At 39.2% G+C, this 22,386-nt stretch overlaps 1 protein-coding gene across 2 annotated transcripts in view; it reads right to left on the bottom strand.

The window, feature by feature from the left end:
* Positions 1 to 6,273: 6,273 nt before the first annotated feature.
* Positions 6,274 to 22,386, bottom strand: part of pkp3b (plakophilin 3b) — a 58,903-nt gene continuing 42,790 nt past the window's right edge. For both annotated transcript variants that reach the window (XM_051923200.1, XM_028794197.2), the window contains 8 exons: positions 19,257 to 19,431; positions 16,810 to 16,927; positions 16,505 to 16,675; positions 15,873 to 16,055; positions 14,911 to 15,064; positions 10,893 to 11,085; positions 10,236 to 10,314; positions 6,274 to 8,098 (listed from right to left, as the gene is read on the bottom strand). In XM_051923200.1, coding sequence (XP_051779160.1) covers positions 8,066 to 8,098; positions 10,236 to 10,314; positions 10,893 to 11,085; positions 14,911 to 15,064; positions 15,873 to 16,055; positions 16,505 to 16,675; positions 16,810 to 16,927; positions 19,257 to 19,431 — 1,106 coding nt within the window. In that variant the 3' untranslated portion in view covers positions 6,274 to 8,065. The remainder of the gene's footprint in view (positions 8,099 to 10,235; positions 10,315 to 10,892; positions 11,086 to 14,910; positions 15,065 to 15,872; positions 16,056 to 16,504; positions 16,676 to 16,809; positions 16,928 to 19,256; positions 19,432 to 22,386) is intronic.

The raw sequence follows: 22,386 nt of genomic DNA, 5'->3' as shown, positions 1-22,386 counted from the left end.
GCTACATATAAATAAGGAGTGACATACAGGGATGGAAGGTCTTGCTGTGATCCCTCTTGGCTTGTCTCTCTTTGCAGTAGCAGGGATGGTTCTGATCCACGCCAGTACATACGGTATACACCTGTATATGTGTGTATGTTTACTACCCGTGTTAACAACAGTTAAGTGGTCAGTATTCTTGTATAGGGCGGCACGGTGGCGCAGTGGGTAGCGCTGCTGCCTCGCAGTTGGGACACCTGGGGACCTGGGTTCGCTTCCCGGGTCCTCCCTGCGTGGAGTTTGCATGTTCTCCCCGTGTCTGCGTGGGTTTCCTCCGGGCGCTCCGGTTTCCTCCCACAGTCCAAAGACATGCAGGTTAGGTGGATTGGCGATTCTAAATTGGCCCTAGTGTGTGCTTGGTGTGTGGGTGTGTTTGTGTGTGTCCTGCGGTGGGTTGGCACCCTGCCCGGGATTGGTTCCTGCCTTGTGCCCTGTGTTGGCTGGGATTGGCTCCAGCAGACCCCCGTGACCCTGTGTTCGGATTCACCGGGTTGGACAATGGATGGATGGTATTCTTGTATAGTTTGCACTTACTGCATATGTGATAGTTTGTGGCTCACACTGTTCTTCTGTAAAACATCTCTTTATGTACAAAGATATTGCTTGAAAAATATAACAATCAGTTTCACAAATGCATTGCTGTCCCAGGGATCAAAATTCCACACCGTCAATTTGTATGAAAGATCAGTCCACTTCTGATGATCATCATTTCATTGAAATTTACACCCGCATACAAATGTTTTGCACTATTGTGTACACTTTTTTGCACATATAATATCAGTTACAAATGAGGAATATTAATACATAAAATCTTGCTACCTCCTTATAGTAGGTGATAAGGCTGCTTCAATTCCATCCATCCCTCCATCATCTAATCCATATTTCTGAACCCCATACCAACAAGAAGGCAGGGACCAAACTTGTATGGGACATCAGTCCATGGTGGGACACTTATTAGAGTCACCAATCACCATGTTAGCAAGATGAAAAGCAAATCAAGGAAATTTTTACAGCATTTAATAGACTATTTAGATTGAAACAGGAAAATGTTTCAGTATGATTCATGCCAATATGTCTGCATCCTACAAGGTGTAACTTCACATTCTGTACAGGTAGGCCATAATTTGAGAGCTTGGCGCATCATTAACTGTTCTCGTGATCACACTGTTCAATTTCTGAATATCTTGTATTTTTCCATTTCATTTAATTTTGAATCAACTGGGCGTCTCAGATTCCAGTTATCTGCTTATTCATGCCGGTGCCGGTTGGAGTTTTGTTACTTTGACTTTCATAACTCGGGTGAGCAGATTATATCGGGACCAGTACAGGACAGGGAGGTTGCTTTGTAGCTTGGCTTTTAAAGAGCATATTATGCCTCTGTGGAAGGAAGTAACATTTTTTTGGCTGGGACCAGAAGTTATATTTAGGTTGGCTACCAGAATTTCAGTTCTATCCGTTATCGAAGCCAAAACGATAACCAGAAATTATGGTTGAAAAACCGTTGACAAAGATCAGACTACTAGAGAAAGGCGCTCGCTAACTCTCAGGGCTGAATCCAATCTCGAATGACCTGGAAGTGCATCACTGTGACCTTTACACTGTCACACAATACGCACTCCCAATTAACTTTGGGCAACAAAGCCATAGAAACGAAAAACATAATAGTTAAAAAATGGCAGCACTCAAAATTAATAATGGTGTTGCAGGAAGAATTGGAACATTTTTAACAATGTTTAATACACTTTCAAGAATTTTTTTTTCAAGTAACAAAACTGAATTCATGTATCCAAAAGGAAGAACTTAAACCAAAGAAGAATACAGGATAAGGTCAGGAAAAATGAAAAATAATTCAAATCGTGTGATTGCTCATGCAAACCACTTCCCTTGCTTCACCCTAATGATGGAGCATCTTGTAGTTCAGGGGTCTTGAATCACAGTCCTGGTGGGCCGCAGTGGCTGCAGGTTTTTGTTTCAACCCAGTTGTTTACTTAGAAAACACTCCTTGTCAATAACATCTTATTTAATATCATGGCTTGTTAGTGTTGTAACTCCTTATTAATGACATCATCCAAATGATCTGAAGCCTAAAACAGATGAGAAGTTTTCAGTTCCTCCCTCTCCCTTCAATTTTCTTCTGAGAACTTTATTACACCAGACAGTTCACGACGAATACTCACAGAGGTGGAAATGGAGACAATCTAGATGTAGAACTGAGGGTTCCTTTGTCATTTGCATCTCCTTGCTAATAAGGAGCAGTTAAACACAGTGAATGCAGCTGTTTAAGACTAAAATAAGTAGTTAAGGGGTCAAAATCCTAACAAGCAAGACAATGTAAATGAAGCAGAGAAATGTCACTTGAGCAATAAGTGCTTCATCAGCAATAAATGACTTCTCTGGAAGCAATTAAGTTGGAACAAAAACTTGCAGCCACTGCGGCCCTCCAGAACCGTGATCGAGGACCCCTGTTGTAGTTCATGACCAAAGACAAACCTGGGTGGTACAGAGAGCTGAAGTTCTTTATTAAGAAAGTGATATCAGTATCGAAGTTCAATGCAGTCCATCAACCAGGTTCTTCAAACTTTATTCCAGTGCTGAATGAGTTAAAACAATACAATAAAAAACTAAAATTAGAAGAAAAAAACAATAATAACTCAAATTATTTCCATTTGTCCTTCAACAGGTTGTGGTCAAGAAAGCAAAAGGATTTCAAAAAGAAAATTCAGACACACAGACACATATGAGTAAACCAACATCCAGCCCACCAGATTTACTGCCAATTTCGTCGCTATGGGGTCATAACAGATACCCTGCAGTCCCTTCTCTCCCGAGACTTGTTCAGGAGGACTTCGAGGCACCATCCCCTGACAACAAACACAAGGCAACAAGGCAAAAAGATGACCTCTACCGGCAGTTATTCCATTTTATCTGACCACAAGATTTTGCCCTCCAGTCCCTGCTAATGCTTGTCCAGCCCCTTCCAATAACTTTACTGCTGTTTGTTCATGGGTCCTCTAACACTTAATCTAATGGCCTCACTAACCTTTACTGGCTACTTTGCAGCATCGCATATAACGCCCGAAAGCTGCCTTCTTCCTAGAGGCATTTATGGGCCATGTAGCTCTCTATAAAACCAAACTGACTCAGTGACGCGACCCACTTAGACTGTAACAGATTCATTTGTTTAATTACACTTTTAAAACTTTCTTATACATTAACATTGCTTACACATACAGTAACTCTTCAGCATGAGGATGTCTCATCCAGCCAGTCAGATGTTATAGGCACAATGCGGTAAGTAAAACCAACAATGACAAAAAAAAGAACACAAACCACTAACCACAAACACGGTATGAAAACCAGTCAGAAATGTTACTGACACTATCACTGAGAGCTGTGCTACAAATTTAGAATTTGAAAATATTCTGTACATGTTAGAGATGCTATGCAGATGGTTCTCTGTTCATTTGATGCCCGTGTTTCCTGTTTGAGAGCTACATTTCTTAATAGAAGCGATCCTGTACAGGGAGCACACAGCACTGAGTCAATGATCTTTAAAGATCACACACACTGACACAGGTGTGAGGTTCTCCATCACATGACATTTGATTGGTCAGAACTTGGGTCTGTTTTGAATAGAACTGATGTGATAGGTGCACCAATACACTGCTAGTAAGCAGTAAAAAAATTCAGGCTGGTAAACGGGAAAGCCCCAGGAAAGTAACGAACAAACTGTCACACCGATCAAATCTCTTCAAAAGTAAATGTAATGCGGACATATTGCAGTTAGCAATGAATTTGTCATTTTACTTCTTACAGTAATTTTCTTTTTTGAAAACTGTTTAAGACACTTGATGGGAAAGGGACAGTGGCAATTTTGAGTATTCCACACCAACTGTAGGTTATACTGTACAGCACTGTTTCGAATATTCTATGCTTGTTTCTGGGTAATGTGTTAGGGCAACCAGTACTTTGGATTAAATGTCAGTTATATGGCACTGCTCCCAACATTAACTGCTGAGCACTGCGCATATAACATAATAATAATAATAATAATAATAATAATAATAATAATAATAATAATAATAATAATAATAGGCAGGTAGTGTAATGTAGTGACTAAACCTAAAGGTTGCTGTTTCAGTTACAGTGTGACTCGCCATTGCAAGTCTCTTAACCTGCCTGTGGTCCAATTGTGAAAGGCATGCACAATTGTTCTGTATCCCAATCCTATAAGTTTTGTGAACGCATCAGTCTACAATGTAACATTAATAAAGCTTTAGATATTCCATATTGACTGACCATCGGCTATGCTGTTAGAATACTGTATTTTACTGTACATTCATGCTCTGGATATTCAGTGTTGACTGTTCCTTATTTGGTAATAAAGTAATTCTTCAAATATTCTATATTGACCAGTGACTTTGCATATTCCACATTAACCGGTCAGGGTGGCACAATGAGAGTGGTGCTGCCTTGCAGCAAGGAGACCAGAGTTTGTTTCCCAGGTCCTCCCTGCTTGGAGTTTGCAGTTTCTCCCCATGTTTGCATGGGTTTCCTTCCACAGTCCAAAGATATGCAGAACTCGTGAACTACTGATCCTAAAATGGCCCTAGTGTGCGGCTGGGGTGAATGTGTGTGTGTTCACACTGCGACGGACTGGTGCCCTGTCCAGGGTTTGTTCTTGCCTTATACTGGCTGGGATAGGTTCCAGCAGACCCCCACAACCCTCTTCGGGACTAAATGGGTTATAAAATGACTGGCTGACATTGACCGTTCATTACAGTAATCTCTTTGGATGTTCTGTATTGAACACAAGGCAATGCTTCAGATATTCATTACTGATTGTCTGTTAAACAGTAATACTCCTGAAATTTGGAATTAACTATTGGATGCTTTAGATATCCTGTATTGACCATCAAATAAACAGTAAATCTTTAGCAATGCCATACTGACCATCAGTTACAGAGAATTCCCTTCAATATTCTGCACTGACTATTATTTAAATAGGACTGCTTAGTAAATGCAGTACTGACAGTAATGCTCCTGCTATTCTGTACTAACGTAGATATACTGCAATGTTTCTGATATTCCACATTAACTTTAAACAGTAATCTTTACTATTTAAAAGTTAATAAATTGACTGATTCTTCAGATATTCCTTAGGCCCGACTGTTGGTTACACATTAATGTTTCACATACTCAGAGCTGATTGCTGTTGAAACACAAAGGCTCCTTGAATTCTTAGTCAACTCTAGCTTATTTTTCAGCTCTATCTGAACACTTCTGAACACAGAACCCTTTGGATTACTTTTTTAAAGAAGGCATTATTTGTCCTTTATCTAAGTCAGTGTTACTCAGTCTTTATGCTCCTGGAACCTAGTTTTACCTTTTCAAGTACACTTCTAACCCATGGAGGGCATCTGAATAATTCCCCTTGGTGAAATAAACATGATTAAATGATCGGTTTTGCCTCTTAGTGAAGCAAGCGTTAGAAATGGGGAAAAACATTGCAGGGCTTTGTCGATCGCTCTGGCAACCAAGGGATGGGGGGAGATCAGAGGATGTCACAGCAACTCAGTGTCTGAAATGGCTTTCTTGTGACCCACCAATGGCAATCCACACCCCACTTGGGTGAGAGACTGCTGTAAACCACAATCCAACATAACTATAACAACCCACTTAAACTGGAGCATCTACTTGCCATCTTGTGAATGCTCACTAAAGAAAATTTCTCAAAATGGCTAATGTGCTCAGTGTGTCTACATAAAGGATGTTTTAATTTATTTTAACATTTGCATTGTCGGGTAATATGTCAGCATTGTAGTTGACAAACGCTGCCTAACAAATTTAGCTCCCAGGGTTCAACTCTCGCATCTGCCTTTCAGTTTTTCTCACGTCTCTGTGGATGTTTATCTTTGGGTATTTTTATTTTTCTCCACATCTTCAAAATTTTGCCTGTTAGATTCATCGATGCCTGTAAATTGGCCCCGTGTGTTTAAGTGCACTCTGAGAGAGTGGTACCCTCTCCAGGGTTGGTTTCTGCCTTGTGCCTCATGCTGCTGGGATCGGCCCCTGTACCGCTGAATAGGATGGATTTGAGAATGCCATGTGTGGTGTTACTTGTATCATGGTAGCCCCATATATAGTAAAGCAAAGGCCAGATAGTAAAAGCAGCACTCTCTAGCTCCATACACTTTCTTTTAGCATGCTGAAACAGACACACACAGACAAGGACATCTTTGAAAAATTTAATTTTTCATGCTCACCACCAAAATAAATCATAAATGAAATAGTTAATAATATAGCTATAACTATAGCTATACTGTTTACTCAGAATACTTGATATAAACATCTTGAAGTTTATTTTTGCATAACACAAGTCAATTCATCACACAAAAGTAAACTAAACCTCTGTTTACGCCCCTCCACACACAAAACATGCATACAAGGATTCATGTCTAATGCTACCTAAGCACCACAAGCTTCAGACAGAGTGTTAAAAATAAAGCTGGGAACTAAAAAAAAAAAAAAAAAAAGAACACAGGGGGAAAATGGTCATGTACTGTAAGTGCTTCTGTCACAGCTTAATGTGTGCAAAACCGGACCTCTCTGCCACACCCACACACACTCAGACATGGAGCAGAAAGAGCAGGCCTCTCGCTCCATAAATACACAGTTCAAGGGGTTTTTCCCATTTATTATGTAGAAGCCTCACAATTTTTGTACCACTGCTTAAAGGCACTAAATTATTTTTATGCTCTATTTGTCTTTCTTAAAAAATACAGAATTGCAAAAATAATTCTTATTTAAAAACATGAGAAAAAATTAACATTCCAAAAGCAAGAAGAGTATTTTCACAACAGCTGCTCAAAAGGAAACTGGATCAAGTGGGAACATGTCCAGGTTTCATGGCTTTTGAATCAGCTATCCAGAGAGAGATGAAAAAAAATAATGTTTGCAAATTGTTTAAACTATAAACACGACTGAAAAGACTTACAATTATTGAATTTTTCACTGAAATTCAAATAAATTTCAACTGCTGACCATAATGCAAGGCAGTTTTGTCAGCAGGTGGATGAACGAAGATGCGTTTGCCTAACATGAGCGGCCACCTCTAATGAGAAGCCAACTTTCTCTCAGAATCCTGTTGTAGGTCAAACTCCAGTGTCTAAAGTTGCCAGTCCCACTGATGAAACACAAATATTTTGAGATGCCTGCCTAAATGCAGAACATCCTGCATTGTCCAGTGAAGCCAAACTTCTTCATGATGATAGACTTAGTGCATGCCACATTATCTCAAAACCAAGTCCACAGGTCTCACTGTGTTACTCATTGAGAAGCAGTCCCTCAGGTGTACCTCCTAGACTGGCCGTAGGTCCACAGTCACTTTAGATTAGATAGAACTTTATTTGCCCCCAGGGGGGAATTTGGCTTTTTACAGAAGCTCTTAAAATATAAAAGGTGTTACTTGAATAATCCAAGATGATAATCCCAACAGAGGACAGCTAGTGCTGTATGACGCTCGTCCAAAGGTAAGATTGCCTCCAGCATAATGAAAGACCATTGTAATGTTGTTTTCAGCTTATCAAACCTCCCAAATGTAAGGCCACCTGGAAATTCTCAAAAATGGCACATCCTAGGCAGGCTCAATCAGTGATAGTGTCACGCTCCAGTTTATGCTGATCTCCGCCAATCCATTAACAATCCTTATTCTTGTCATCGTTGGGAACATTACAAGGAGCTGTGCAATCTGAGACCTTCTGTTGTATTCTCTTCTGGAGAATTAATCTCACAGTCTTGTGGAGATATCTAATTCAGTCATTCCCATGGACTCAAAGAGGTGGAACACAGCGGATGTGGGACAACATGGGTTGCAATTTTGGAGGTTAATGTGACGTCTGAGTGGATGGAGCTTGTCATGGGTGGGTGGTAGAAAGAAAAAACATTGGAGTATATTTTTGGGTCCTTTTTCAAGGCAACCACAACACTGATATTTTCAAAAGGAAGGGCTTTGTGTTTGTTGAGTTTAATCTAAAAGATCACGTTTACTGAATCCTTTCTGTAAAAGAAGGAACAAAAAGGAAAATTAGAGAACCCTTGGATGATCTTCCAGTGTACCACATTCACCATGACTCTAAGAGATCAGTATTGTATTGTTCAGCTCAGAACCAAATTATTGCTCCTGATCACATCTGAGATGACTGGTGGGCTATACCTTCACACTTTCCTAACAAAACAATTTTTGGCCCCACCAGAATAGCACACTGTCACTTGTGGTGGACATCTGTTGCCCTAAAACCAGTGTTTGCTGTCTATGCTAACAGTTCAATTCCATCACCAATTTGATGATACCCTTAAAACCCAACAACTTCAGTTTCTATGTTTATGGTGTAAAAATGGCACTGTTTTAATTAATTGTAGCTTTTGCTAACTTTTGGGGAAACTTTATTTTTCACACCATTGTTTGTTGGTAAAATGGCTCCAAATCATAATTTCCCTAACATTTATGTTACTTTAAAACACCACGTAGTCATGATGAAGACTAAGCTGAAGCCACACATTCTGCTGCCCTTACCATAAATGTAATTTACAACTGTAAATCTGAAAGTTAAATGATCAGGTGTGAACAAAACAGCTGTTAAATAATGTTGGAGAGAGGGACATAGAGAGATGATCTAAGTGGATGAAAATCTGATGCAATTCTAAGCAGGTACAGGTCATTCAGTGGTGACCATCTGTTTACATAGAGTGAAGGGAAAGATGACACACTCGTACACAGGCTACAACATCCATATTTCAGCAGAAGTTCTTCATATACAGGGGTGAGTATCTGGTGAGCATCTGCAGTTAATATAAAGCCAAATCTTGGATTCAGGTTCAGATGGTTGAAGTGAACAATGCCTGTCCATTTTATAGGCTGCACAGTTCCAGATGCAGTGGAAAGGCTTTGTGAATGGGAAGGCCATCTATGAGTGGCAAGTGTTGCCACATACAGAAGAAATTATTTCACAGGAGCTAAAATGATGTGCCATTTCTTTCAGATGAACATAGGATTACAGGATCATCCAGGACAAGTTGTCCTGGATCAGGGACTAATTCAAAACGTCAACAAGTCAAACACATGGGCGCCTGCTATAGCCTTACTCCCTCCCCCCACAACTTGCCTGACAGGGCTAGGTGAGCCAGCTTGGCTAGGGAATGCACGTCACAGGAGCTGCCTGCAAATTCCACCTGTGTAAAAAGAGCCCTCAGGCTGAGGTGGTGCTGCTTCCATGGCAACCAAGGTCCTTCCTAGCAAACAGACAATACTGCGAGGTGGGGGAGGATTGAAGGCGGTTCCTCATTTCGCTTAACAGGTTATGTTTTCCTGGCTTTCCAGAGAGCACAGAGGCTTAGCAGAGACAGGGAAGCAAAGTATCAAAAAATAATTTTTAAGTATAGAACTGGTGGGTTTGTTATAAATATAAAGGCTACAGAATGGGTGGCATGACGGTACTAAGGTCAGGGTCTCTACTTCACGGCTCCAGGAGATGGGGTTCAAATTCTGGCCCAGTCACTTCTTCAAGCGAGTTATCCCCAGTCTCCTCCCGCATCCTAAAGATGTACACAAGAGGTTGGAGGGTAGTTCTTAATTGGGTTTTTACAAATAGGTCTGAATGTTAAGTGCAAGTGCCCTATAACAGACTTGCATTCCTTGCAAAAGTTTCTTACCTGGTACTTAGTAGTGCCAGATAACATCCAGCTCTCAGCAACCATGTCATGGAAATAGTAGGTTCAGAAAATTTAAACATGAATAGTATTTTGAAGCATGCACTTGGGTGTACATATCTACTGCTCTTACAGTTTTTTAAACTTTCCTACTGAGGAAATAAGACAGAAATATAAAATACACAAACGTGTTTACATGAAAAGAGTGAGGAATGTGGCACTGCCTTAGGATGCCATCTGACTGCCATTGAGGGCACTATTTCAGTCTAAAATAAATTTGATTCTAGTTTTAAGTGGAAATATCTGGTTGCTGAGGTGCAAGAAGAGTTTATAATACAACTTTGAGAACAATGTTTTCTACAGTGCAGATGGACAGTCATGATGACAAAAGAACAGGTCATACCTGTAGAAACCACCAGCCAATTTTGAGTAGCAGCTGTCTTGGTGTGACAGACAGAGCAGAGCATAGAGTATACCGTACTACTTACCTTTTTTAAATCACGGTGCAGTTTGCTGTAGCGTAGCATGTTGGACAGGACTGTGTTGGCTGCGTCTGCTGCCTTCTCTCTGCCAGGGATAAAAAACAAATTTGAAGGTTCCTGTTGCCCTACTGTCTACCACACTACTTGGTAATTTATTATATGTGTCTGTTTCTCTTTGTGAAGAAAAATTATTTCTTGTTTGTTCAAAATTTACCCATAGCAAGTTTCCATTTGTGAGCCTGTGTTCTTATAAAATAACAGCGTGAATACACCATACTAATTCTCTACACAATTTGCAACAATTTTACTTTATCAACTCTTAATCTCGGCTAATTCAAATTGAAAAAGCTCAATTCCTCAGTCTTTCCTCACAGTTCATACTCCACATTCCTGGAATTAGCCTAGGCATTCTTTTCCTCTCCACTACAACATTATGTCAACAAATCATAAGTAATTTTAAATTATACCCAAGATTTAACAGACCAAGTGGGCCACTTTCTTCACATTTGGCAGTTAGTTAACTACCAGAGAATTCTGCTGATGCTTTAAATTTACAGGATCAGCCATCTTCAGGTCTGAAAGCTTGCAGTTATTCCGAGGGCAACCCTGCTCCTTTTCATCTAGCACTGCTTCAATATTGGGAACCTGTTGCATTGGTCGTACCTGCTCTTGTTTCTTTTGATGTTTATCAGTTTATCCACACCATCAAAATACACAATATCACGGGCTGCCATTGAGGAACTGGCTACTAAATTGTTGAGTGTGGCACAGATATTCATGATGACATCAACAGATGGCTGCTCCTGGCTGCTGTCACTTGGCAGCTTTGAAATGAGGTTATTCACCACCTTAGTAGCTGAAAAAACAAACAAAAACAAGTCTGAGTTAACCAGTGGGAGCAAACAGAATTAATTTCAATCACAGCTCAATGCTTAAGCAGAAACTGATCCCTGCCTTTAAATGTAACACCATGCTGCATTACACAGTTTGATTGTTGAGCTCAATAGCGCATCATTAAATTTCAAATTCTTCCAAGAAGTCTGTCGTCTCTGCTAGTTTAGATGCTTGTCACATGTGAGGCTTATTAGTTTGGACACTCTTCACTGCTGACCATTAATATGCTCTCCCCATGTCAAGCCTTCTCAGCTTAGATGCTTTAGATGTCTTTAGCCTTACCTACAGGCACATTATATTACATCAATTTGGACACTTGTCACCAATGGTGCTTATCTATCTATATAATAGAGTTTATTTCTGTTAATGTATCATGTGAAAACCACAACACTTATTTTAATATAATGTTGCAATTATTTCCAGTACAGTCTAACTCTGAATATAGGCTAATAAAAGTTTAGGTTTTCTAAGTATACAGATAATATTGAAAATAGAGATAATCTCACTAAAATTGTCGTTATCAGTTAACATAATACTGATTTAACAGCAATACATAACTCTAGATGGCAGAAACAGGTAGATAGTGAGCCTTATTAAAATTGCTTGGAAGAATGGCACTTTATATACAATCTATATAACTTGCTTTATTTCTTATTGTCTGTTCGAGCATCATGCAAAAACCACCATAAACCATTTCTAAAAATCTTTGCAGTTACTGTATGTCCAATTTAGTCTAACTTAGAATACAGTAAATACAATTTTAGATTTTCTATATACTGTATATATCATGCATAAACACATACATGTCTAAAAAAATAAAAAATAAAAAACAACCTTACTAAAACCATACATTTTGTTTTGAGCTCTTCACTTGTGATGATCAATTTTTTTAAACTTGTCTTGTAACATTTGTTCCAGAACAATCTTCCAGACTAATGTTTACTTGATTATTTTCACCTCTTTTGTAAGTCGAGTTGGATAAAAGCATCTGCTACGTGAATAAATGTAATGTTGACATTTTCACAGGACCTGTTTTGACCTCAATATCTCCAGATTACATCATGATATCAACACGATTTTTACTTCAAAAGAATTAAAAATAATGGTGTAACAGAACAATTTCAGGCATTTATGTTGACTACAATAAATACTTAGAATTTTTAAATATTTAAGCATTTAAGAAAAACAATGAGATTTTTATGTGTGCCTCTCAATAACTCTTTTTCTGGATTATATAAAAATCTGTTCCCTATTTTCTTTTCTCATCTTTATAAGGAGGAGTGAGAGGGAATGGACACTTCATGGGGATATGCAAGCAGGGCTGCTCAGGGAGTAGGAGGGCAAGTGTGCCACTCGACCCTCATTGCCTCTCAGTGATCGAGTTATAATACTTCAATAGCTGTGTGTACAGGTACATTTGCTCCTTGCTTTGCTTGTTCTTTCCTGCAAAATTACTTGTTTGTTTCTCTAAAGCTTATAGTTAATTTCCCAGTAAAATTTTACAAAGGCATAATAACCCCAGAAGCACTAGATGCTAAGTAATATTAAAAACATTGTAAGTCTAATATCTGCTTTTTATTTATTTTACACATGTATCATATTTTATCACTCTCCCAGGCGAAACTGGGTAGAACAGATAGCTGGTCTACAGTATATGTTCTTCATGCTTGGGCCTTTTCAGTCTAGGTATTTTTTATACATGATCCCTATCACTCAGATATTCTTGACATTTGAGACCTGCTAATCCAGATATCCTTCATTATGGGATCTGGGGCCTGTCAGAGTACTTTTTAACTTGCCTTAATGTCATTAGTCCAGATCTTCATCATGCCTCCGTCTTGTCACATCTGAATTTCTGGTGAACAAGATTATGGCATTCGTGACCCACAATTATGACTGTACCTTGCTTCAGAATGCTCATGCCTCAAAGGTTCAGATATGGTTTTTGCATTATTCAGATGTTCTGTATGTGCTGGGACAATCCAAGTAAATAGCACATCTATCTTTAAGATGGATGATGTGGTACTTTTCACTGTTGCTATACTGAGTTCAAATCCCAATCTGGTCATTGGCTGTGTAGAGGCTGTACATTTTTCTCAGGATAGCAGGCTTTTTCTCCAGATACTCTGGTTTCCTAACATTGTGTATGATTACATACACACACAAAACTGGGGTTAAGGTGAGTAGCCCACTTAAGACAGAAACCTGGTTTCTTAAAAACCCACATTAACATGCGCAAGTCCACCAATGGAGCTCTCCCTTGGCAAACCGTGTCGATGTCTTTAAATTGCATAAAAGAATTAAACATCCTCATTAGCCACAGTGAATCCAAAAATAAGCACTGAGCCTGTGTCTCCCAAGTAGAGTGTTGAATGTGACTTTTAAAAGTAACTTAGCTACATTACTCACTACTTACAAAAATAATTAAAAGTAACTAAATTTGTTATAGAGTTACTTATTACAAAATGCAGCACTTTTGTGTTACCATTTCTTCTATTGTATGAAAAACTGCATATTTGACTGGCCAGCATTTATTACTGAGCATATATTTGAACCTTCATGAAACTGATCAGAAACACAACCAAACGTGATATTTCTCTTATTTTTATAAATACATGTAGTTCTTCATGTGCTGTGAAGTAAACAATATCCATCCTCTTTTTACATCCTCAACATGAGCCCCTTAGGATTCACAGAATGAACAATAGTGGCAGCAACACCCAATCATATGGTTTCAACATATCTATAGCAAATAAGCAAGTGTGACCAAATCTGACACTTGAATAATATGTTTCTATTACCACAGAACAATCTCTATTCTGCTTGGCTGTGCATACAGGTGCATTTACTCCTCGCCTAAAACACAGTGCTGCTGGGACAATAACAACACAGGTATTTTTACTTAAATAGAATAAGTATTGTATTAGGTTATTCATTACTGTAAAACGTAACTGGACTATGTAAAACCTGTTACTTTTAATATGCTACCCTACAGCTCCAGAGATTGTGTTGCTGAGTTTAGCACTGTACTTTCACTTCATCAACATAAATTCAGAAATTTCTGAAATACTGAGACAGATTATTTCAACCAGCCAAAGGAATAATATAATTGACTAAGCATTTGCCTCAGGAAATTGATCTCTGTGGATGGTTCCACCATTTTCTACCCATGGCTGCTTGAAGCGTGTGCAAAGCAAACAGAGTGCAATGGACATGTACAGACTACAAAATCTTTAATTGTAATGCGGTTAAGGGATTACATGGCTAAATAAGCAGGTTACCTGTAGAGAAATCAATGTGTCTAAACCTGGTTTCTCAGAGACCAATATCCCAGTTTCTCTAACCGGAAGATTTACATGGTATTTTAGAAACAAGTTTTCTGTGAATAACTAGGATATTAAAGCATATGTAAATTGGCAATAAATTCTATCGGTAAGTGTTGCTGTGTATTTTCTAATGAACTGGCATCCCATCTAGATTTGGTTCTTGCCTAATGCTGTCAGATCAGGCTCTGGTTGACTGTGGTTCTGTAATTAAATAAATAGGCTGTAAACTGAGAGAATATAAATATAAGACAAGCTCTATGAGATATGGTATAACAGTGTAAAGGCACTGTGTCATTTCAGGTATTTCTGCTGCTGCTGTGATTTTCTTAAGTGTGAGAAATTAGAAAATTCTCTTGAAGGTGGTGAATTTCACACATTCAATATGAAAAGAGATGAAGGAATAAGACTCAATGAAGATTCCACTGGTCATGACTCATCCTAAGCAGATTGCTCAGCCTTACCAAAGTCATCTTTGTTAGGGGCATGACGTGACAGATTCCTTAAGAAGCCTGTCACAGATCGCAGTTCCTGGTCATTGTTGGTTCTCAGGCTATCCAGGACAGTTGGTAAGATCCTGTGCTGCTCCAAGGCTACTCGGCTCAGGACACCTGCCCACTGAAGACAAAAAAATCATTAGAAAAATAAGTCTTGCAGTTTGTTTCTAGTGGGTGAAGTGTTTCAGTAAGTAACACCACCAAAAAAATTAAAGATACACAACAGAAAAATCAAGTGAGTCACAAAACCAATTCAAAAGGTAAATAAATACAAAACAAAAATACAATACTCACCAAAAGTAGAACCAAACACATGTAGTACTTTAATGAATATATGCAGATGTAACCAAATTCAATTTTGAAATACATATCAAAGCAAAATACAAATACAAATGCGCAAAAATCACTGCACCTTTGCTTTCCAGAAAAGGTTTTGTTTTGAATAAAAACACAGAAAATCACTAAAACTTTAGTTAGAGACATACATGACCAGCTGCATGTTGTCTGCCTTAACATGCAACTCTCATATCCCACAATAGTAAAAAATCTTCTTAATGCAATTAGCTTTTCCTCAGCTATAGGGATTCTGTCTTTCTGTTCAGTCTCAAATGTGGTGTCCCCACCCCTCTAACACAGCAGCTCTGAAGAAGATGCTTTTGGATTTTGCTGTCCGAGACGACTAAAATGAAGTTGAGCTTTATTGAAGATAAGTCACGTTTGATTTTCTGCTTTATCTATTGCCAAAAGACTCTAAATCTATTTCTACTACTTAAAGAAAAAAAGTGATGCTTTTTAAAAGAAGGACTATTTATTAGTTTCATTTGTGCTAATCAGATCCCAGAACACAACAAAATAAACAGAAAACTGTTCATTATGCCGTCTGTATCATGCTCATACTGACAAACACATAAGATGGTAGTATTACTAACCCTCTTATCTCCAGCAGTGATGTTCTGCAGAGCTCCGGCAACTGCTTCTCGAGTTGTGTTGTTGATCTCACATTTTTGCAGGAGCTTATTATAGATGTCAATAATGTTAGGGTGCCAGAGCCATTCCCTTCCTATGGGGTCCTTGCTTATCTCAGAGAATGTATACAGATCTGTGCCTTGTTTCTGTTCAAAGTGGAAAAAAATCATTGTTGGATAAAGGAATTTCACAAACCATCGATTTATTAGCTATAGGGAATGCATCCCAAAATTCACTAAAGGTTAACTGACTTCATATATCTGGTGGATCAAACTATGATATGTAATGTTAAAGGGATTCAGGGGAGCTGAGCAGGCAGTAGTGCTTGTGTAAAGAACGGATGCTTTTGAGAAACTTTTGGAGATATAAAGTTCATGGAACTGGTGCATGATGGTAGTTTGAAACTAATAACACTAGTGTTAGTATGTGATAGTCGATAGTACACTATCACTTCTGTTGATGGCTAAAATATGCAAGTGGATGAGCATTATTAGAAGCTAGATTCATCTTTAGTGGGGCAAATCAGAAATCAAGTAGGCTCATTTGAAGAATTAAGACTGAGCAGTCCAGTCAAGGGGACTCTCATAAGGCTTACCTGCTTGGCTTTCTTGCTTTGGGGTGTGAAACAGCCAATGGTGTCACTTTTCTTTGAATTTCCTTCTTCACGCCTTGTTGGTCCATCCAACTTCATTAAAACTGATGGTGGGAGCTCAGTGTAGAGGTTGTAGGAGAGGTTTCTTAGTATGCACACAACATTCTCCAATCCCTGTAAAACAGAAGTCATCACAACAATGATATCCTGCATTCATCTGCAGAAATTTCACAATTAACAGAGGCACCAAGCACATAAATAAAATTGAAGACATATGTGACAACAAGTCATCCTCTATCACCAGTCACCTTTTCCTCTGTCTTGCCGTTTTCCAGTGAATCCTGGATGTATTTGATCAGTGAGTCCACCAGTTCTGGAGAATCTCGCATGCGGTTTCGTATCTTGTCACTCACTGAGCTCAGGTTTCTATTGAACAGAAAACATTAATGATTCCAGTTGCCCAATGCCCAGATCACAAAGCTGCTTTTCATTTTCTAATATTGAGAAATACTGCATTTACCCTCTCTGACATGACAAGATGTCTCATTCTTTTAATTATTGTTATATTTTTAGTGCCCTTATAAGCTGCTTAACTTTTGCTCACTTCCTCCTACAACTATCTACTGTCTAAAAGCAGACAGTGCAGCCTAGGAACTAATAAAGTAGCCTTTAAAATATGAGACTGCTGGCTCAATTCCCATTTCCAAGTTACACTGTGACCTTGAGTAATTCACTTAACTTGTCTGTGTTCTAACTATAATTTTACAAGTGTAAATGAAAAAGTAAAGGCAATTTAAAATTACAACTTAATTGGTAGTTGGAACAAACACAGCACAGCACTCTGTCGTTTATCTATTTGAAGCAAAGGTCAAATGAACATGGACGTTCTGCTGCGGGACTGCACCACTGCTGAACAACACACCGTAGTGACATTTCATTGGGCAGAGGGAGTAAAACCTACTGAAATTCACAGACAGATATTGACTTATAGATCAGTAATCTGTTTGGTTGCCCATGTTACGCAAACTTTTCGGTACCCCAAGCCATCCTGCACTATGGCATGTGTAGATTCATAGCTGATATTCAAATGTGCAGCAACAGCAGACACAGTTGAATGAAGGCATTCAACATGTCGATGTGGGCCTGTATGCGCGATCTTGATGGTTGACCAGATCAAGCTTGTTCTTCCTGCTTTAAACCTTTCTGCACATTCAGAAACTTAATTGAGCCATGTGTTTTCAATTCTGAACTGAGACAACATGCTTCAGTAAATTTCTGCAGGCTTTACTCCATCTGTGCAAAGAAATCTCACTACAATATGTTACTCAACAATGGTGCAATCTTGCCGAAAATAGTCCATTTTGTTTTGATCTTGGTTTCAACAACACTGTTGGCAGAGCTTTGCGTTGTACATGTTTGAACTATCCATAACCACTGAAATTGTGTTGTATTGTGTCAACTTCTATCTGTTGTGGTTACCAAATAGTTTTTAAACTGCCTTTACTTTTTGATTTACCCTTGTATATACTAAATAAAATATACTATAGAGTTGTAAAATGTCTTGGGATAGTGTTTACTATAGGAAGGCAACATAAAAATAAACTGAAGGCATCTAATGCTGTTATTGCATAAAAAAAGATCCTATAAAGTAATATTTTAAAACAAGTTTATAGAGAAGTGAGTAAGTGCAGCTCAGGTTTGGTGGGTGGAGGTATCTACTGTGGTAATACCATGTAACCCCAAAGTGTTTGAGAAGTTGACTGATCACGCATTCATCTGCAAATGCACTCAGTTCAGCTGGTTTCCATGGGTCAATAATGAAAGCACTAATATAAAGAGAGCCTGAGAAGTGCAATTCGGGGAAAGAAAAAGGGAGAAGAGCAAAAAGAAAGAAAAAGAAATGAGATTGATGAGAAAGGAAAAAATAAAGACTCCAGAGGTAACCAGTGAAGTGACAGATAACGTGGTAAAGCAGTTAGGGGATGCTCCGCAAAGGAGCTGAGTAACAGTCATTCCTGGGGTGGATGGAATCACTCATGCTGAAAAGCAGAGAACAGGGGTGATCATATGCTTCAAGAGGTCCTGCAAATGCCAAGGAATGGTTGCATGACAAGGGATTCTGGCTCAGCACACGGTTGTGGATGTTAACAAACAGGTGATCTGGATGGGAATCAAATATCTATCTGGGAGATGAGTGAATAGAGAGAGAGAGAGAGAACAGGAGCTAAAAGACCGATTCTAACCGCGATTTTACTGATCATTTATTGGCATCAAATTCCTTGGTACACATCTGTGTTTTTATGGATATTTGTTTTTAAATTGAAAGATTTTGTACTCCACCTTTTGGCATTTGTTGATGTTTGTTGGATTTTTTTTGTTTGGAATAAAAAGCACAGAGCACTGTTGAGCACCTATATTGTTGTTGTGTGTCTTTATAGCATTAGTCCATCTTGACTATCGATGTCTGGGTGCAAGGATAAATGATGCCACTTATGGGCAACCCCAAGCATCATCACAAAGCTATCAATACTTTTTTTTTTTTTTAAACTTCTTGCTTTGTGGTATGTGCAGTAGTTTGTGGTAGTGGTTAGCAGCCACTCCTAAATTTGCACCACTATTGGATATCTGCCTAGAATATACATTTTCAATGATGGGTGAATACAGATCTCTAACCAATATTAACAAGGATCTAAACACAAGAATACTGAGAAAAATAAAATGAACTGGAATGAACTGTAATCAAATGTTCCAATACCTGAGACAGCCAGTGGTATTACAGAAGATTTCTGCTTCAGAGGCATTTTGACAAATCTTCCCTGTACTGTTCTGCGAAGTCAGAGGCCCAACAATATTGTTATTGAGGTCATTGAGGGATGTAAGAGCTAGCTTCTCTTTCAGATCTTCTTTTGAGGACAAATTCCACAAAATCCCTGTAGAAGCAAATACAGTGGATCAATAACATAGATGTTAGGCGGTTTACTTAAAAGCTAAGTAAATAAAAGTAGGAGTAGCAACAGGCAAACTATCATTTCACTTCAGTGAATCATATAATATACACACAGGAAAGAGCTTTTGAATCTTGTGGATTTTTTTCACATTCCACATCATCTACTTTGACATGTCCAATAAATCTAACTACATCTCGGCATTTCAGGTCAGCAGATAGGCCGGCCACTGCTTATACCTCTCAGTCTTCATTAAACCTTCAGGCCTAGTGATTGATTAGGGACTGTTCCTTACTAAACAGGAATCCAAATATGAGTAAATAAACATACTTATTTTTGCCAACATATCCCACCAATGTAAGGTGTGACAGATGTCCAGGGACCTTACCCCACCGGGACGCCGGAAGAAGGGAAGGACCAGGAAAAGGGCAGTATCTTCCCTGTTCCACAAGGGGGCGTCCTCCTGGGATTACATGGGGATCACAGAGCTTGGAAATTCAACCCTATGGAGGGACGTGGCCGCCACCACCAGGGAGTGTCTGGACAGGTCCAGAATTGTGGTCTGCAGCACTTCCGCCACACCCAGAAGTGCTGCCGGATGTTAATTGTGGAGCACCTGGAGCACTTCCAGGTGCGCTATAAAATGGGCCGCTTCACTCCATTCGGGTTAGCCAGAGTCGGGTGGAAGAGGACGGAGCTTGAGAGTGAGGAGTTGGAGGTGGCTGAAGAGAGATAAAGAGGTCTAGAGGACTTTTAGTGGTGATTACTGCACTGTTTGTGGTGAGGGGAAAAGGGGTTGTAAATAGACGTGTGTGATTTGAGACAATTGGTGTCTGCCTGTCTGTTTACGGGTCCGAGACGTTAACAGCCAAATAGGCAACTGCAAAAGAAATGCTCGGACAAACATGTGGATAAAACTCTCTCTAATTTTGCTTCTGAGGAAACAGACAGAACGAGAAAGAGAGTAAGCTTGGATATCAAGAAAGAACATACCAGTTACTGGAATGAAGTCAGTGTGACCTGGCTGGCTACAGCATTAGGCTGCAAAGCACAAGGTTTTGAATTCAAGTCTTACATCTTTATCACAGTGTGATCCCACAAAAATTACTTAATCTTTAAGGGCTCCAAATGTAAAAATCATATATGGACTTTTAAAGTGCCTTGGAATGGTGTTCACTGCAAATATGTACTACACAAAGTAAAGGTTGCTTTGTAAGTTATATGATCACCGACTCTTTTTCCAAATGCTAAACAGAAAGTAGAAGTCACCATGCTTAAAAGGCAAACTTTATTTTAAGAAATGCCACTCCCAGACTGTTATATGCAGTACTATCAATTGCTTTAACTTTCTGACAGCGGACGTTAAAATAATAATGGAGCTCTAGGGAGTCAGTGGGGACTCAACATGATACTTACACTACAGCCACTATGCCACACTATTTTCCCCATCATGAAATGGCTACTAAACACAGAAGCAACATTAAATCTGCGTCCTTAGCCCTTCGACTGTGACAATGCTTCAATCATGTGTCACGCAGGTAAGGCACATAGCATATTGCAAAATGCAGAAGAAGAAAATGAGACAAAAATAGTCTGTGTATATTATACAGTATATATATATATATATATATATATATATATATATATATATATATATATAAATGCTGTAAACAAAGAATGCTTTCAGAAATAAATAATGATTGTTTATTGTTATCAATTTACAAAATGCAAAGTGAGCGAACAAAAGAAAAATCTAAATCAAATCAATATTTGGTGTTACTACCTTTTGCCTTCAAACCAGCATCAATTCTTATTGGTACACTTGCACAAAGTCAGGGATTTTGTAGGATTATAGTGAGGTGTATGATCAACCAATTATACCAAACAGGTGCTAATGATCATCAATGTCACACGTAGGTTGGAACACAGTCATTAACTGAAACAGAAACAGCTGTGTAGGAGGCTCAAAACTGGGTGAGGAACAGCCAAACTCTGCTACCAAGGTGAGGTTCATGTCATGGCAAGATTGAGCACAGCAACAAGACACAAGGTAGTTATACTGCATCAGCAAGGTCTCTCCCAGATAAAGATTTCAAAGCAGACTGGGGTTTCAAGATGTGCTGTTCAAGCTCTTTTGAAGAAGCACAAAGAAACGGGCAACGCTGAGGATCATAGACGCAGTGGTCGGCCAAGGAAACTTAGTGCAGCAGATGAAAGACACATCAAGCTTATTACCCTTCAAAATCGGAAGATGTCCAGCAGTGCCATCAGCTCAGAACTGGCAGAAACCAGTGGGACCCAGGTACACCCATCTACTGTCTGGAGAAGTCTGGCCAGAAGCGGTCTTCATTGAAGAGTTTCAGCCAAAAAGTCATACCTCTGACGTGGAAACAAGGCCAAGCAACTCAAGCATGCACGAAGACATAGGAACTGGGGTGCAGAAAAATGGCAGCAGGTGCTCTGGACTGACGAGTCAAAATTTGAAATATTTGGCTGTAGCAGAAGGCAGTTTGTTCGTCGAAGGGCTGGAGAGCGGTACAATAATGAGTGTCTGCAGGCAACAGTGAAGCATGGTGGAGGTTCCTTGAACATTTGGGGCTGCATTTCTGCAAATGGAGTTGGAGATTTGGTCAGGATTAATGGTGTTCTCAATGCTGAGAAATACAGGCAGATACTTATCCATCATGCAATACCATCAGGGAGGCGTATGATTGGCCCCAAAGTTATTTTGCAGCAGGACAACGACCCCAAACATACAGCCAAAGTCATTAAGAACTATCTTCAGCATAAAGAAGAACAAGAAGTCCTGGAAGTGATGGTATGGCCCCCACAGAGGCCTGATCTCAACATCACCGAGTGTGTCTGGGATTACATGAAGAGACAGAAGGATGTGAGGAAGCCTACATCCACAGAAGATCTGTGGTTAGTTCTCCAAGATGT

The sequence above is a fragment of the Erpetoichthys calabaricus genome, chromosome 2 (assembly GCF_900747795.2).
Source record: "Erpetoichthys calabaricus chromosome 2, fErpCal1.3, whole genome shotgun sequence".
Classification (NCBI taxonomy): domain Eukaryota; kingdom Metazoa; phylum Chordata; class Cladistia; order Polypteriformes; family Polypteridae; genus Erpetoichthys; species Erpetoichthys calabaricus.
Note: the sequence above shows the minus strand (reverse complement) of the source record. Positions and strands in the feature narration are given on the sequence as shown.